Source organism: Mercenaria mercenaria, chromosome 1, assembly GCF_021730395.1.
Source record: "Mercenaria mercenaria strain notata chromosome 1, MADL_Memer_1, whole genome shotgun sequence".
Classification (NCBI taxonomy): domain Eukaryota; kingdom Metazoa; phylum Mollusca; class Bivalvia; order Venerida; family Veneridae; genus Mercenaria; species Mercenaria mercenaria.
Window position 1 is genome coordinate 115,064,482 of NC_069361.1, and position 15,639 is coordinate 115,080,120.

Consider the following 15,639-nt stretch of genomic DNA (forward strand, 5'->3'; position numbering starts at 1 on the left):
GTCTGCTGATTATCTGTTCATTATGTTTTATTCATTTCTACTTCCTTTCTATGTCCTGCAACAGTTACTGCTATCTCTGAACCATTCAAATTGTCTTCCAAAGGACATCAATTCAGTTACTTACTGAATAGTGATCCTGTCAGCTGTTGCTTTCTGTCTCCTGACAGAAGTCTCCTGTACAGCTGTTAAGTCTCCAATAAGCATCTAGTAGATAGAAGTCTCCTTAAAATCCAGTACAGCTGTTATCCTTCCATTGGGACAAAGTTCCCCAGTACAGCTGTTATCCTTTCATTGGCACAAGGTTCCCAAGTACAGCTGTTATCCTTTCATTGGCACAAGATTCCCCAGTACAGCTGTTATTCTTTCATTGTACCCCCGACAACAAAGTTGTAAGGGGGGTATTCTAGTTTCAGGTTGTCTGTCTGTCTGTCCGTCCGTCTGTCTGTCTGACACAAGCTTCCCCAGTACATCTATTAACTTTTCAATGGCAAAAGGTTCCACAGTACAGCTGTAATTCTTTCATTGGCACAAGGTTCCACAGTACAGCTGTTATCCTTTCATTGGCACAAGGTTCCACAGTACAGCTGTTATTCCTTTCATTGGCACAATTTTCCCCAGTACATCTATTAACTTTTCAATGGCACAAGGTTCCCCAGTGCAGCTGTTACCCTTTCATTGGCACAAGGTTCCCCAGTACAGCTGTTATCCTTTTACTGGCACAGGATTCCACAGTACAGCTGTTAATCCTTTTATTGGCACAATGTTCCCAGTACAGCTGTTACCCTTTTATGGGCACAAGGTTCCCCAGTACAGCTGTTATCCCTCCACTGGCACAGGATTCCACAGTACAGCTGTTAATTCTTTTATTGGCACAATGTTCCCCAGTACAGCTGTTATCCTTTTATTGGCACAAGATTCCCCAGTACAGCTGTTATCCTTTCATAATTAGCACAAGGTTCCCAAAAACAGCTGTTATCCTTTCATAATTAACACAAGGTTCTACAGTACAGCTGTTCTCCTTTCATTGGCACAAGGTTCCCAAGTGCAGCTGTTAGCCTTCCACTGGCACATGGTTCCACAGTACAGCTGTTATCCTTTCATAATTAGCACAAGGTTCCCCAAAACAGCTGTTATCCTTTCATAATTAGCACAAGTTTCCACAGTACAGCTGTTCTCCTTTCATTGGCACAAGGTTCCCAAGTGCAGCAGTTATCCTTCCACTGGCACATGGTTCCACAGTACAGCTGTTCTCCTTTCATAATTAGCACAAGGTTCCCAAGTGCAGCTGTTATCCTGCCACTGGCACACAGTTCCACAGTACAGCTGTTATCCTTTCATAATTAGCACAAGGTTCTACAGTACAGCTGTTCTCCTTTCATTGGCACAAGGTTCCCAAGTGCAGCTGTTATCCTTCCACTGGCACATGGTTCCACAGTACTGCTGTTATCCTTTCATAATTAGCACATGGTTCCCCACAACAGCTGTTATCCTTTCATTGACACAAGGTCCCTGTCAGCTGTTACCCTTCTACTGGCACAGGGTTCTTCAGTACAGCTGTTAATCCTTTCATAATTAGCACAATGTTCCCCAGTACAGCTGCTATCCTTTCATTGGCACAAGGTTTAACAGTACAGCTGTTATCCTTTCATTGGCACAAGGTTCCACAGTACAGCTGTTATCCTTTCATTGGCACAAGGTTCCCCAGTACATCTGTTATCCTTTCACCGGCACAAGGTTCCCCAGTACAGCTGTTATCCTTCCACTGGCACAGGTTTCCACAGTACAGCTGTTATCCTTTCATTGGCACAAGGTTTCACAGTACAGCTGTTATTCCTTTCATTGGAATAAGGTTCCCCAGTACAGCTGTTATCCTTTCATTGGCACAGGGTTCCCCAGTACAGCTGTTATCCTTCCACTGGCACAGGGTTCCAAAGTACAGCTGTTAATCCTTTCATTGGCACAATGTTCCCAAGTACAGCTGTTATCCTTTCATTGGCACAAGGTTCCACAGTACAGCTGTTATTCCTTTCATTGGCACAAGGTTCCACATTACAGCTGTTATCCTTTCATTGGCACAAGGTTCCAGAGTACAGCTGTTATCCTTCATAATTACACAATGTTCCGACAACAACTGTTATCTTCATATTAGCACAAGTTCCCGACAACAACTGTTATCCTTCATATTAGCACAAGGTTCCCAAACAGCTGTTATCCTTTCATAATTAGCACAGGTTCCACAGTACAGCTGTTTCTTCACTGGCACAAGTTTCCCAGTGCAGCTGCTATCCTTCCACTGGCACAGGTTCCACAGTACAGCTGTTATCTTCATATTAGCACAAGGTCCACAACAGCTGTTATCCTTTCATTGGCATAATGTTCCCCAGTACAGCTGTTATCCTTTCATTGGCACAATGTTCCCCAGTACAGCTGTTATCCTTTTATTGGCACAAGGTTCCCCAGTACAGCTGTTATCCTTTCATTGACACAAGGTTCCCCAGTACAGCTGTTATCCTTTCATTGGCACAAGGTTCCCCAGTACAGCTGTTATCCTTCCACTGGCACAGGATTCCACGGTACAACTGTTAATCCTTTTATTGGCACAATGTTCCATCACAGTGTTCCTCTAGGCACAAGGTTCATCAGTACACTGTTATCCTTTCATTGACATGAGTCCCAGTACAGCTGTCACCTTTTCGGTGGCACAATGTTCCCCAGTACAACTGTTATCCTTTCATTGACACAAGGTTCCCCAGTACATCTATTAACTTTTCAATGGCACAGGGTTCCACAGTACAACTGTTATCCTTTCATTGGCACAATTTTCTCCAGTACAACTGTTATTCTTTCATTGGCACAAGGTTCCCCAGTACAACTGTTATCCTTTCATTGGCACAAGGTTCCCCAGTACAGCTGTTAATCCTTTCTTTGGCACAATGTGTTATCCTTTCATTGGCACAATGTTCCCAAGTACAACTTTTATCCTTAGAGGTGTTCTGTGCTAGATATAGCCCTCCCCTAGCAGACAACACATTTTCAGTTGCACTAATCCAGTCACTTACTCACACTCTTTAGCAGTTGAAGTGTCTTTAGTGAGATCCTTTGTGTAGAATCAGCCTTATTGTCATACTTGTATGTGGAACAGGTATAGCTACTAAGTAGTCTCAAGGTTTGCTGTTTTATAGTTACAGAAGATTGGGGTTGGGTTTAACAGAACAATTACAGATACAAGTCATAATTTTGCTGCTTTATAATGTAAGACTAATTTCTTGGTAAACTAGTCTTGTTGTGGGTTTCAGTGGGTTTGTTGTGGGCCTACTGTGTGACTCTGAGGCTGTGTTTGTGCAGGTGCTCTGTGCTTCCGAGAAATCTACCCTTACCTATTATCTTAGTATTGGCTGCAGCAAGCAAAGAGAATGCTTCGCTTCACAGAACTGATTTTCATTGGCTTTAGTTGTTCAGTTTTGTGTTTTTTTATAAGGAAGTTTCTTGATGTTTCTTTGATAAACTGGCAACCTTAACATTGAGTTGTGTCATATAATACTGGAAACCTATATAATTATCTTCACAGGATTTGTGGGGAAACTTTCAATAAAAATGTTACAATTTACTGGACTGTTATAAATGATTGGTGTGTATTGATTTACCTTGCCTCAGAAAATAAGGCCAAGTTGTCTGTAGCTCTTGGAGGCAGATAAGCTCATAATTGGAATACTTTTTCAATGAATATTATAAAAGGTTACTAAGCTTTGATAGATTATTCAGCAGATATATCTCTATGTATTACACTTGGCTTTTGAATGTCATGGAAATTAATTCTGTGACACACGATGTGAGCAGACAGTTTAAGAAATTAGAACGGTCAAAATAATTAAGTTTTTAGAAGACTGAAAACATAACAGATTTTAAGTTATGAATGTAACTGTAGTGAAGATAATTTGGTTCACTTATGATGCATTACATTTGTCGCTTAATACACTAGATTTAGATCTTCCTTTTTAAAGAATCTTTCTTCTTTCTATGTTGAGAAACTCACCTGACACTTCTTCCAACAAAAAAAAGTTGAAAATCCAGAAATGGGGATGCCTAATATCAGGAAAATGTCCCAAGTGTACATTGAATATCTTGGAATGTATAAATTGGTACATTGTAAATCAGTCACATTTTGAAACCAAAAGAGGCAGCTTTCAGTTCATTACAGGTGATGGTTACAGTTGGTCACATTTTATGTAAAGCTATTATTAATGATAATGATATAGCAATTTGTGATAGGAAACCAGTGAAAGTCATTAGTTATGGGCTATAATTATTGTTCAAAAAAGTAATTAATTCAGCTGACACTACATCCTTTTTACCAGTGAAAAAAAAATGTTCATATTTCGGTAGAGTAAAATACATGAGAAGTAGAGGTATGAGCCTTCCTGTTATTATTTTGTGTAAAAACATGACAGCAGATCATTTTCACACATCATTACTATTTGGAGGGGAGCCATTGTTTACAGTTTGGTATGCTCATTGTGCCTGTCTCAGAAGATTCTCCAGCTTCAAGCTACAACATACAGCAATAAACGTAATGTTCCATCAGTGGTTTGCAGCTCTGTGGGTGGATGGTGTTTATTGTTCTCAGATTAGTTTTTTTGGTACCTGATTAATTGATGTGGCATAGGAATTAATTAAGTGTTTTAAAGGTTAATGCCTTAGCTATTGTTAATCTGGTAGAAAAATGGACTTTGTATAATACTTTGTCAGATATTGAGGACATAGTTGTGTAAAAGAAAATGGCTGAAAGTTGTTATGTTTCAAGGGAATCAGCTATGGCGAAACTTTTCACACATACCACATGCAAAGTCCACTGTACATGCAGTCCAGTTTAATCACTAGGATTATGAAGTTTTCCTTTCTAGCTGTCAGTTGGTGTTCCTAGTTGATCCAACAGAAAGCCTGAAAATGTCCCATTCAAAAATGCATGTTTATTGGCTTCTTGAGAACGGCTTTAATTTGTTACTGTTTGGGAAAAAAAAAATGGAAAGATATAATTAGGAACAAAAAAATTGAAAAAGAGATAGTTTTGTCTTGTTCAGATATTTAAAAGAATAAAAAAAATCCATCCACACAAAGCAGAAGAACCTCTGAGAGATGAAAATTAGTTTGTGGACTAATTACTTCAGTGTAAGAGATAGAAAACATCATTTTTTGTCTATCATGATGCACTGCTTCGTTAATTGTATGTGATATAAACTTCATTGATAAATCTGCAGGAACTCTCTGCACTTTCTATACAACTTTTTTGGAGCTACGTTTTGGTGATAATTTTAGGTTACTATTCTGATAAATTGGTAAAAACCCATTTAATTCCTTCATCAGATATTTTCAGGTTTTGCAGTTGTTTTTCAGTCATATAGATAAATCCTATAGTAAGTTAAATTAATTAAGTAACAGCTTTATTTCTTAGAGGCTACACATTTGGTTTCCCTGTATATCTACCATGTGGACCTTACGGAAAACCGGAAATCCTACAGTTTGCTGTCTATATGTCTCCGTACCAAGAGGACTGAAATCTTTCATACCAGTAGCATGAAAAAGTAAAATGGGTTCAGATGTACTTGAAAACAGGTTAATATCCTTGTCAGAATTAATATTCTGTAAAACTGGTTTCTGGTGTATCTGTATCTTGAGCAAACTTAGATAGTTGTTTCTCACCTTGGAAAATATAAACATTCTCCTGTGAACTCCTGACATTTTGATTTTGGCAGCATTGCAAAGCGTTCAGTGTCTTATTGGAGAAAAATGAAATGGCATCTCCAGCTTGCGTAAGGAGACGTAATTCATACAATTTTATGTAAAGGTGATGCAAGAGCTTGCTGTTTGTTATTGCAGGAATTTGTCTGCTGTAGGAGTTACAGAAATCAGAGACAAACTGATTCCTTTGCATTAAACAGTTCATTTTGTACTTTGTAAGGCTGCCTCACATTTGTTGAAAGCTTTAGAAAAAAATTTGTCAATAAAAATATCGGAAAATTCAGCCTTGGTCTGAACTTGTACTACATGTTACAAAAAATCCAGAGCTTGTTGTAACTGGCTTTACAACAGTTATGTAATCTGTCAAAGTTTCCAGGTTGGTAACAGGTATATTTGAAGGCTGTCGAATGTTATCGGTACATTTTCACATATCTCAAATAACCCAATGTCCTATTAAATCTGTGATTGTAAGATATCTGCAGTTGATTATAGTTATCTTTAATGTTTTTTTTTCCTTTCTTAACAGGAAATATAGATTACTCTTGCCCGGCAAATGGTGACTGTGAAATAACGAAACGACGGAGGAAAGCATGTCAGGCTTGCCGTTTCCAAAAATGTCTTTTTGTTGGAATGCTCAGGGAAGGTAAGGAAATCCAGATAAAACATTATATTGTGGTAGTGACAGGGATGCAGCCTATATACAGTAAAAAAAACTGAAAGGAATCACTGACCTCAAGATGAATAAATTTGGTGGCCATAGCCCTTTTGATTTTCACAGTGGAAACCTCAAGTGTTTGTATTTTGATTATCTAAGGTATTATTATGTCTCCCCAGGAGACATATTGTTTTTGCCCTGTCCGTCCGTCCGTCCGTCCGTCACACTTCATTTCCGAGCAATAACTGGAGAACAATTTGACCTAGAACCTTCAAACTTCATAGGGTTGTAGGGCTGCTGGAGTAGACGACACCTATTGTTTTTGGGGTCACTCCGTCAAAGGTCAAGGTCACAGGGGCCTGAACATTGAAAACCATTTCCGATCAATAACTAGAGAACCACTTGACCCAGAATGTTGAAACTTCATAGGATGATTGGTCATGAAGAGTAGATGTCCCCTTTTGATTTTGGGGTCACTCTGTTAAAGGTCAAGGTCACAGGGGCCTGAACATTGAAAACCATTTCGGATCAATAACTAGAGAACCACTTGACCCAGAATGTTAAACTTCATAGGATTATTGGTCATGAAGAGTACATGACCCCTATTGATTTTGGGGTCACTCCATCAAAGGTCAAGGTCACAGGGGCCTGAGCAGGGAAAACCATTTCGGATCAATAACTAGAGAACCACTTGACCCAGAATGTTGAAACTTCATAGGATGATTGGTCATAAAGAGTAGATAACCCCTATTGATTTTGGGGTCACTCCATCAAAGGTCAAGGTCACAGGGGCCGGAACGTGGAAAACCATTTCCGATCAATAACTAGAGAACCACTTGACCCAGAATGTTGAAACTTCATAGGATAATTGTGCATGCAAAGTAAATGACCCCTATCAATTTTGGGGTCACTCCATTAAAGGTCAAGGTCACAGGGGCCTGAACATTGAAAACCATTTCCGGTCAGTAACTTGAGAACCACTTGACCCAGAATGTTGAAACTTCATAGGATGATTGGTCATGCAGAGTAAATGACCCCTATCGATTTTGGGGTCACTCCATTAAAGGTCAATGTCACAGGGGCCTGAACATTGAAAACCATTTCCAGTCAGTAACTTGAGAACCACTTGACCCAGAATGTTGAAACTTCATAGGATGTTTGGTCATGCAGAGTAGATGACCCCTAACGATTTTGGGGTCACTCTGTGAAAGGTCAAGGTCACAGGGACCTGAACATTTAAAACCATTTCCGGTCAGTAACTTGAGAACCACTTGACCCAGAATGTTGAAACTTCATAGGATGATTGAACATGCAGAGTAGATGACCCCTATTGATTTTGGGGTCAGTCTATTAAAGGTCAAGGTCACAGTGGCCTGTTCATGTAAAATCATTTTTTGGAAATAACTTGAGAACCACTTGACCTACAATGTTGAAACTTAATAGGATGATTGGACATGCAGAGTAGATGACCCCTATTTATTTCGAGGTCACTTGATGAAAGGTCAAGGTCACAGGAGCCTGAACAGTGACTTGAGAACCACTAGGCCAAGAGTGTTGAAATTTAGCGGGATGACTGGACATGCCAGGTAGATGATCCCTATTGCAGCCAACCATCAGTGTCTCTTTGACTTTCGCTCCTGACCCCTATTGACTTCTTGCCTATAGGATTTTGCATTGGGGGAGACATGCGCTTTTTTACAAAAGCATTTTCTAGTTTCTTAGAGTAATGATGAATGGTGAAAAGTTACTTGGAAACGAAGAAAACCTTTACAACCTTTACGGTTCCTGTAGTAAATCTGTTGAAAGTTGCTTCTCAACAGCAAACATGTTATTTTAGCAGTCTACTTTCTCTTTATAATTGGTGGCTTTTGCAGCCAGATTATTCATCATTGTTCTGATGTAGTGTGTGCCTTCTTTAATAATTACTACCTTGGAATAGAAATAGAATTTTCAGTCTGTACATCACATTAAGCAATTTCCTTGGAGACAGTGTTTAGTGTTTCCTTACTCCTCAACCATCTTATTGGACTTGGTAAACTGAATTAGTCCCCTACTGGTTGAAAGTCAGTTTCGGGGACTATAGGAATGCGCTTTTCCGTCATTCCGTCCGAACGTCCGTTTGCAATTTCGTGTCCGGTCCATAACTCTGTCCTCCATGAAGCGATTTTTATATTACTTGGCACAAATGTTCCCCATGATGAGACGACTGCAGTAGAGAAAATTAGATGCCTTCCAGTAGGGGACTTTGTATTGCATGGCAATACTTCATTCACTTGTTTTACCTGCTTTGGATAAAATAATACTGATATTTATTTAAGGGGAAAAGAAAAAAAAAAGATGTGTATGTGCTATCTTTACATTAAAACATTCTGTATGAAATGCTGATCCTGCTAAATGTTGTTAACTTTCCTTTGAATGATTGTCTCTAGACAGTGTTTGTCTGTGTATGGCAGATCCATTAGCAGGCTGATCAGATTGAAATCTGAGAGCCATAACATATTGTCCTGTGGTCAGGTCTTTAAAACAGTTGTCATTAACTACAGGGAAAATAGAAAAGCTTCTAATTCTTCTTTTTCCACTGGTAAAAGCCTTCCTGAAAATTGTTAAGTAAAACATGCTTTCCAATATCCCCATGGACAGATTGTCACAGTGCACTTTTCTTCCTGTTTTTTAACATGTTTATATGGAAGACAGTCCATAGCCTATAATTATCTTGTACTGGAAATGCGCTCTTGTCTTGAATGTCCACCTCTTGCATGCTAGTATTAATTTAGGTGCAGCAGTGTTCTCTAAAGATACCAGCCCAACTGAAATATGAGGTTAAATGCAGATAGTGAATTTAGCCAACCAGTCATACAACTGTAATTATAATTTTAAATATTATTCATACAGAAGGAAGTTTTAAAGTTTTGAGTCATCAATATTTATACCTAAAATGTGTATCACAAGTAGCTAACTTAAAATTGATATTATGTACATTGTCTGAGTTTTCTACAAACTTAAACTGTTGCAATATAAAATAATTAATAATTGCGTATCATGACAGTTTCGCAATATGGAACTTATTATTATCATCACATAACTACACTGCAGCTTGGTATACCATAGAGTGATTCACTTTTTAGGAAGCACAACTAGTTCATCAAAAATCATTTGAAAGGAGGCAGAAATTCTCAGCTTCCGATTTTAGAACAACTGTTGTTCATTTGTTATGAACGACATACATCTGGGTTGAAATGAACGTTAGGAATGACATACATCTGGGTTGAAATGAACGACATACATCTGGGTTGAAATGAACTTTATGAATGACATACATCTGGGTTGAAATGAGTGTTAGGAACAACAAACATCTGGGTTGAAATGAGCATTAGGAACGACATACATCAGGGTTGAAAGGAATGTTAGGAACGATATACATCTGGGTTGAAATGAGTGTTAGGAACGACATACATCTGGATTGAAATGATTGTCGGGAATGATACATCTAGGTTGAAATGAACGTCAGGAATGACATACATCTGGTTGAAATGAACGTTAGGAATGACATACATCTGGGTTGAAATGAACGTTATGAACGACATACATCTGGGTTGAAATGAACATTAGGAATGACATACATCTGGGTTGAAATGAACATTAGGAATGACATACATTTGGGTTGAAATGAATGCTGTGAACGACATACATCTGGGTTGAAATGAACGTTATGAACGACATACATCTTGGTTGAAATGAGCGTAAGGAACGACATACATCTGGGTTGAAATGAATGTTAGGAACGACATACATCTGGGTTGAAATGAACGTTATGAACGACATACATCTGGGTTGAAATGAGCGTAAGAAACAACATACATCTGGGCTGAAATGAATGTTATGAACGACATACATCTGGGTTGAAATGAACATTAGGAATGACATACATCTGGGTTGAAATGAACATTAGGAATGACATACATCTGGGTTGAAATGAACGTTGTGAACGACATACATCTGGGTTGAAATGAACGTTATGAACGACATACATCTGGGTTGAAATGAGCGTAAGGAACGACATACATCTGGGTTGAAATGAATGTTAGGAATGACATGATTTTCTGATGGTCAGAAAACTTTCAATGATAGTAGCTGCATGCTGTCTTAAGATCATGCTCTGACAGGTATAAGAAGCCAGCGATATGGAGACTGTGTATAAATGATTAAAAGTTCTAGAACTTTTATTAAGGGTTTCTTAATCTAACGTGGTCTTGAAACTCTTAAAAGTATATTTCATGGCTGCAAATGTATACTGCTAGTCTAAGCATTATGAAATGCTTGTCATTTTACTGACACAAAGGTGATTCAGTAATCAAATAAATTATTTAAGAATTGAATGAACCACTATTAGCGGTGTGACGAATTGTTTAATTTCTGCACACCTTGCATTATTTTAAGCCAGCCAAGCCTTACATTTGATACAGTTTGACACTGTTGTTTATTTTACTGACCATGAAAAGATTGAAACCTTTTATAGAAAACTGTTATGGTGACTGATTTTAATTAGTTTTGAAGATTGCTAGGTTTTCGATAACATTAAAAGAAGATTGCTGATAAAAATCAGTAACAGAAAATTGATGAGTTATTTGATACAGTATTTTTGTCTATTAAGTGTAGCAGTTTTATTGATCCATATAGGCATGGGGTGGATAACGGGATTTGAAGAAGATTATGTTTCCTACCAAACTGTAGCGGACCATTGTTCGCCGTAATACAATGATCGGTTCCGAAGACTGAGTTAATGTTAGAGTTTACTTGTTTATTAATCTGGGTACACATGTACCCATTGATTTAATAAGGTAAATGACGGCAATCAAACTGAAAATTAGAATCTATCTTCCTATCTTCCATTACTGTCTAACCCTTTACAGGGACGTAGACACTTTCGTTCGTATCAAGCCACAAACAAAGAATTATTTAATTGTTCCACTGTTACTCCTGACAACACTCCTATAGATTCTGCATAGCTTGATAATTTTCCACACGCAATCCTCACCCTTATTTATTCCATAATTGGCAGTATATTGTTTCTGGTTGGGCCATGGATAATTCCTTCATCGACTGCTGTAGAATCTGTTCATGTTTTCAAACACTGGTCACAATATTTTAATACGTACTCGACTACATTTGAAACAGGACGTAGGGGCACCAGTAGTCCTGTGGACACACATCTACGTTTCTGTTCTTATAGTTACCATTGACAAAATGATGGAAGATCTGCCTTGTCTGTATAAAATGCACATGCACATGCAAATGATGGGAATGCACAAGAAATCTGTCTTTATATTTCCTAATGGAAAAGATAAAGTTGAAGAATAAAAGATTGCCATGTTGTATTGAAATGATTGTGAGAACAGAGTAGGGCTGCAATTCAATCCAATCATATGTCAAATTTTAAGGTCTGTTAATCTTATAAACATTTTTAACAAGGTTTTATTTATTTGTGATGCTTCGGCTAGATTAAGGTTTAGGAGTATATCACCAAAACACAGAAATATTTTATAAAAGAATAACATCGTTACCAATATTTTACTTAACCATTACATGTTCTGCCGTACTGTCCCGTACTGAAAATATTCTGAAAAAGTTGTAATAGCGTGCGAGTGTTGAAATTTCACATAACTAGGTGGAACACAGTTTTCAACGATTGTTTATTTTTATTTCTTTACAAATGGCATTCATTTTCAAAGGGGGACAACTTTTTCAGAATATTTTCAGTACTGGACAGTACGACAGAACATGAAATGGTCAGGTAAAATATTGGTAACGATGTTGTTCGTTTATAAAATATTTCTGTGTTTTGGTGATATACTCCTAAACCTTAAAGCACAGATTTGACTGACTTTTACATTCTTAAATTCATTGGAGATATTCCAGGCAGCATTTTATTGTAATAGAAAGTCAAAATTTTCCCAATAAACGAAGAATAAGAGAAATGTCATGAAAAATTACTTGCTCCAATATCTGTGAAATTCACTGGATTGGTTTTAGTTTAATCGTAATAACAGCTCTGCAAATTATAAAGACTATGAATTAATTCACTTGATGAAAGATATCAAACCTTCTTCTAAAACTATTGGCTAAACCTAATTGAAACAAGGTAAAAGTAAAAAAGTGGCGCATGTTATTATCATGTTTTAATGTTTTTGTCAATCATCTGAAGTTAGTTTTTTTAGGCCGCAGGCTGGTATTGATTTCATATTTACTTCCTGATCTCCCGTAAATGATTTACAGTCAACTTGTCCCCCAGTCATGGTCAATTTGTATCCCTTGACTATTTCAAAAATGGTCATTTCCCCCCTCCCCACCAACTTTTCAGGGGCCTTCCATTTTAGTCTTATTTTTGTCAAAGTTTCCTAGATTATGATTTATATAATTATGATGTAAAATATGTTCTACATAAAAAACATGAAAATTTTACTTTAAAAACTACATTTTGTTTTGCTTTATAAATACCCGATCGTATATAAAGGTGCATGCACGTTTCTTAGCTTAAAGTGTGCATTGACTTAATTATGCGGCTGTGAAAAAAAAATGTGTTATTGTCATCACTTGGTCGGCATTGGCGACTTGCCTGGTTAAGTTTTATGTTTAGGTCAGCTTTTCTCCTAAACTATCAAGGCTATTGCTTTGAAACTTTCAACACTTGTTCACCATCACTAGCTGACTCTGTACAGCAAGAAACATAACTCCATCCTGCTTTTTGCAAGAATTATAGCCTCTTTTGGACTTGGAAAATATCAGATTTCTTGGTTAAGTTTTCTGTTTAGATTACCTTGTCTCCTAAACTATCAAAGCTATCGTTTTGAAACTTGCAACACTTGTTAACCATCAAAAGTTGACACTGTACAGCAAGAAACATAACTCCATCCTCCTTTTTGCAAGAATTATGGCCCCTTTTGGACTTAGAAAATCAGATTTCTTGGCTAAGTTTTGTGTTCAGGTCAGCTTTTCTCCTTAACTATCCAAGCTATTGCTTTAGAACTTGCAGCAATTGTTCACTATCATAAGCTGACTCTGCACAGCAAGAAACATAACTCTATCCTGCTTTTTGCAAGAATTGTGGCCCCTTTTGGACTTAGAAAATATCAGATTTCTTGGTTAAGTTTTATGTTTAGGTAAACTTTTCTCCTTAACAATCAGAGCTATTGCTTTAAAACTTGGATCAGTTATTATCCATTAAAAGCTGACTCTGCACAGCAAGTACTGTAACCTGCATTGCTTTTTTGCAAGAATTATGGCCCCTTCTGCACTTAGAAAATCATGGGTATGACAATATTTCTATTATACAGAGACAAAAAAAATCAGATGAGCGTCTGCACCTGCAAGGCGGTGTTCTTGTTTAAAAATACTTCTTGTTTCACATGCACTTGGTTATGGAGTAATTTGTCCCACTCATTCACTCACTAAGCTGCTTGAAAGTCAGTATTTAACTAATTATTATTCAAGCCAACATGTTAGTAAGTAATGATATTCTGAATTTTAAATGTGCTTGCACACACATCAATTAGCAAATATAGGCAGATAGCATCTTGATTAAGCATCTTATCTACAAACATGGAAATCACTTATGTTTTATGTTAAAAAAAAACTTGTGTGATCCAAAGATTTGCAACTTAATTAAATTTGTTCCCTGTGTTTGGCAGCAGTTGAATTAAAGATATGTCTGTTAGTTTATCCACACCAAGTTTTTTTCTGGTAAAAAATAACTACCTTATGATAACTATATTTAAAATCTAAAGAATGATAGAAGTATATTTTGCTCTATCTTTTTTTTTTTGTTAAACTTTTCCAGGAGTTGACTTGTTGCATTTTTACTGGATTCAATCAAATAGGAATTATTGGTCTGCCTTTAGTCCCAGCTTGATCAGATTTTAGTTACATTGGTAATGAAGGCAATAAATATGATAAATATAGTGCGAGACTCTACTGATAGAGTAGGTGAGCATTCTATATGATACCCTCTGTCCTGAAAGTGGAGCAGTACAGAAGGAGTATTCTCAGATCAATGAAGAGATTCATTTAGCATCAGCACTGTTTTTTATCCAATAAAATTTGGGTATGATGTTATATAAATAGTAAGTTCTTGTTCAATAGGAATTGCGAAATACTTTGTCTATTGTCGTCATACAAAACATGTGTTTTCTATTGACTGTAGTTACCGCATTTACGTCATAGTGGGAAGAGGCACTCCATGTGTGCGTCTTTTATCCGCTTTCATTCTCGTCTTTTAATACCATGATGCTGTAAGTAGATTATGCAAGAAAATGTCTAGTAAGTTTATTTATGTGTGCTTGTATTGATCAAATTTCTTTCTTCTCCTGTTTGCAAAATGTGTGCACTTCATTCACTATTATTAGGAGCCAATTCTTAATGCCTGTCTTAATAAATGATCATGAAATAATTACTGGAATTAAGGTTTAATTGATTGTTTGATAATTTTGTTTCAGTTTATATCTCTTTGATGTTGATTGCACATATGTTGACCATACTGCTTACCTCCCCTGCCATGGGTGGACTGGTAATACTTTGGTTAAATGATAATACTTCTAATTCAGAAAATGATTGTTTACTGATATATGCTAGTTCAGAGAGCACAGTTATTTTACAAGACCTTTGTCTGTCGGAAAATTTCCTGTTTTTTTTTTTTTAACTTGACCAAATGATCATTCTTTTTGGAAGATGAGGTATATTAGAGATTAGATAAATAAAAAAAAGTGTCACTATGTTCACTGAGTGTTGCATGTATATGTTTTGTATAAAATAATAAGAAATGACATGTAGTCATAATTTAGGATCATAAAAACAGGTATAGTTTTCTTCAAAGAGAAATATGAAGGAAGTTCACTCACCTGAAAGTTAGGTAACGTAATATTCTTGAGTATCTTTGCCAGCTACACTTGGTATTTTACATTATTAGAATGTCAGAGTAACCTTTACTATTTGATTGATGGAGGTATATCAGCACTTGTTTGTCTGACATTCCAGTTTCTATGTTGTTAAGAAATAGGGACATCTCATCATGTTGTAGATGGTGTGACCTGTGAAGAATCCATAGAAGGTGTATCTGTTGTCATCGTTTAAGTTTTTTCCCCGTTTTATTCTTGCAATCATTTTTTTTCCCCTCTTTATTGCACAAGTTGTTTTTTTCTCCTGGAAGGAATAATATGTTTGTCAATATTATTTTGAAATATGTTATTTGCTCTGTT

At 36.9% G+C, this 15,639-nt stretch overlaps 1 protein-coding gene across 10 annotated transcripts in view; it reads left to right on the top strand.

Annotated features, from left to right (window-relative positions):
* LOC123545243 (estrogen-related receptor gamma-like) overlaps positions 1-15,639 on the top strand; it is a 159,010-nt gene that overhangs the window by 120,801 nt on the left and 22,570 nt on the right. For all 10 annotated transcript variants that reach the window (XM_053521388.1, XM_053521387.1, XM_053521394.1 and 7 more), the window contains one exon: positions 6,263-6,379. In XM_053521388.1, the coding sequence (XP_053377363.1) occupies positions 6,263-6,379 (117 nt within the window). The remainder of the gene's footprint in view (positions 1-6,262; positions 6,380-15,639) is intronic.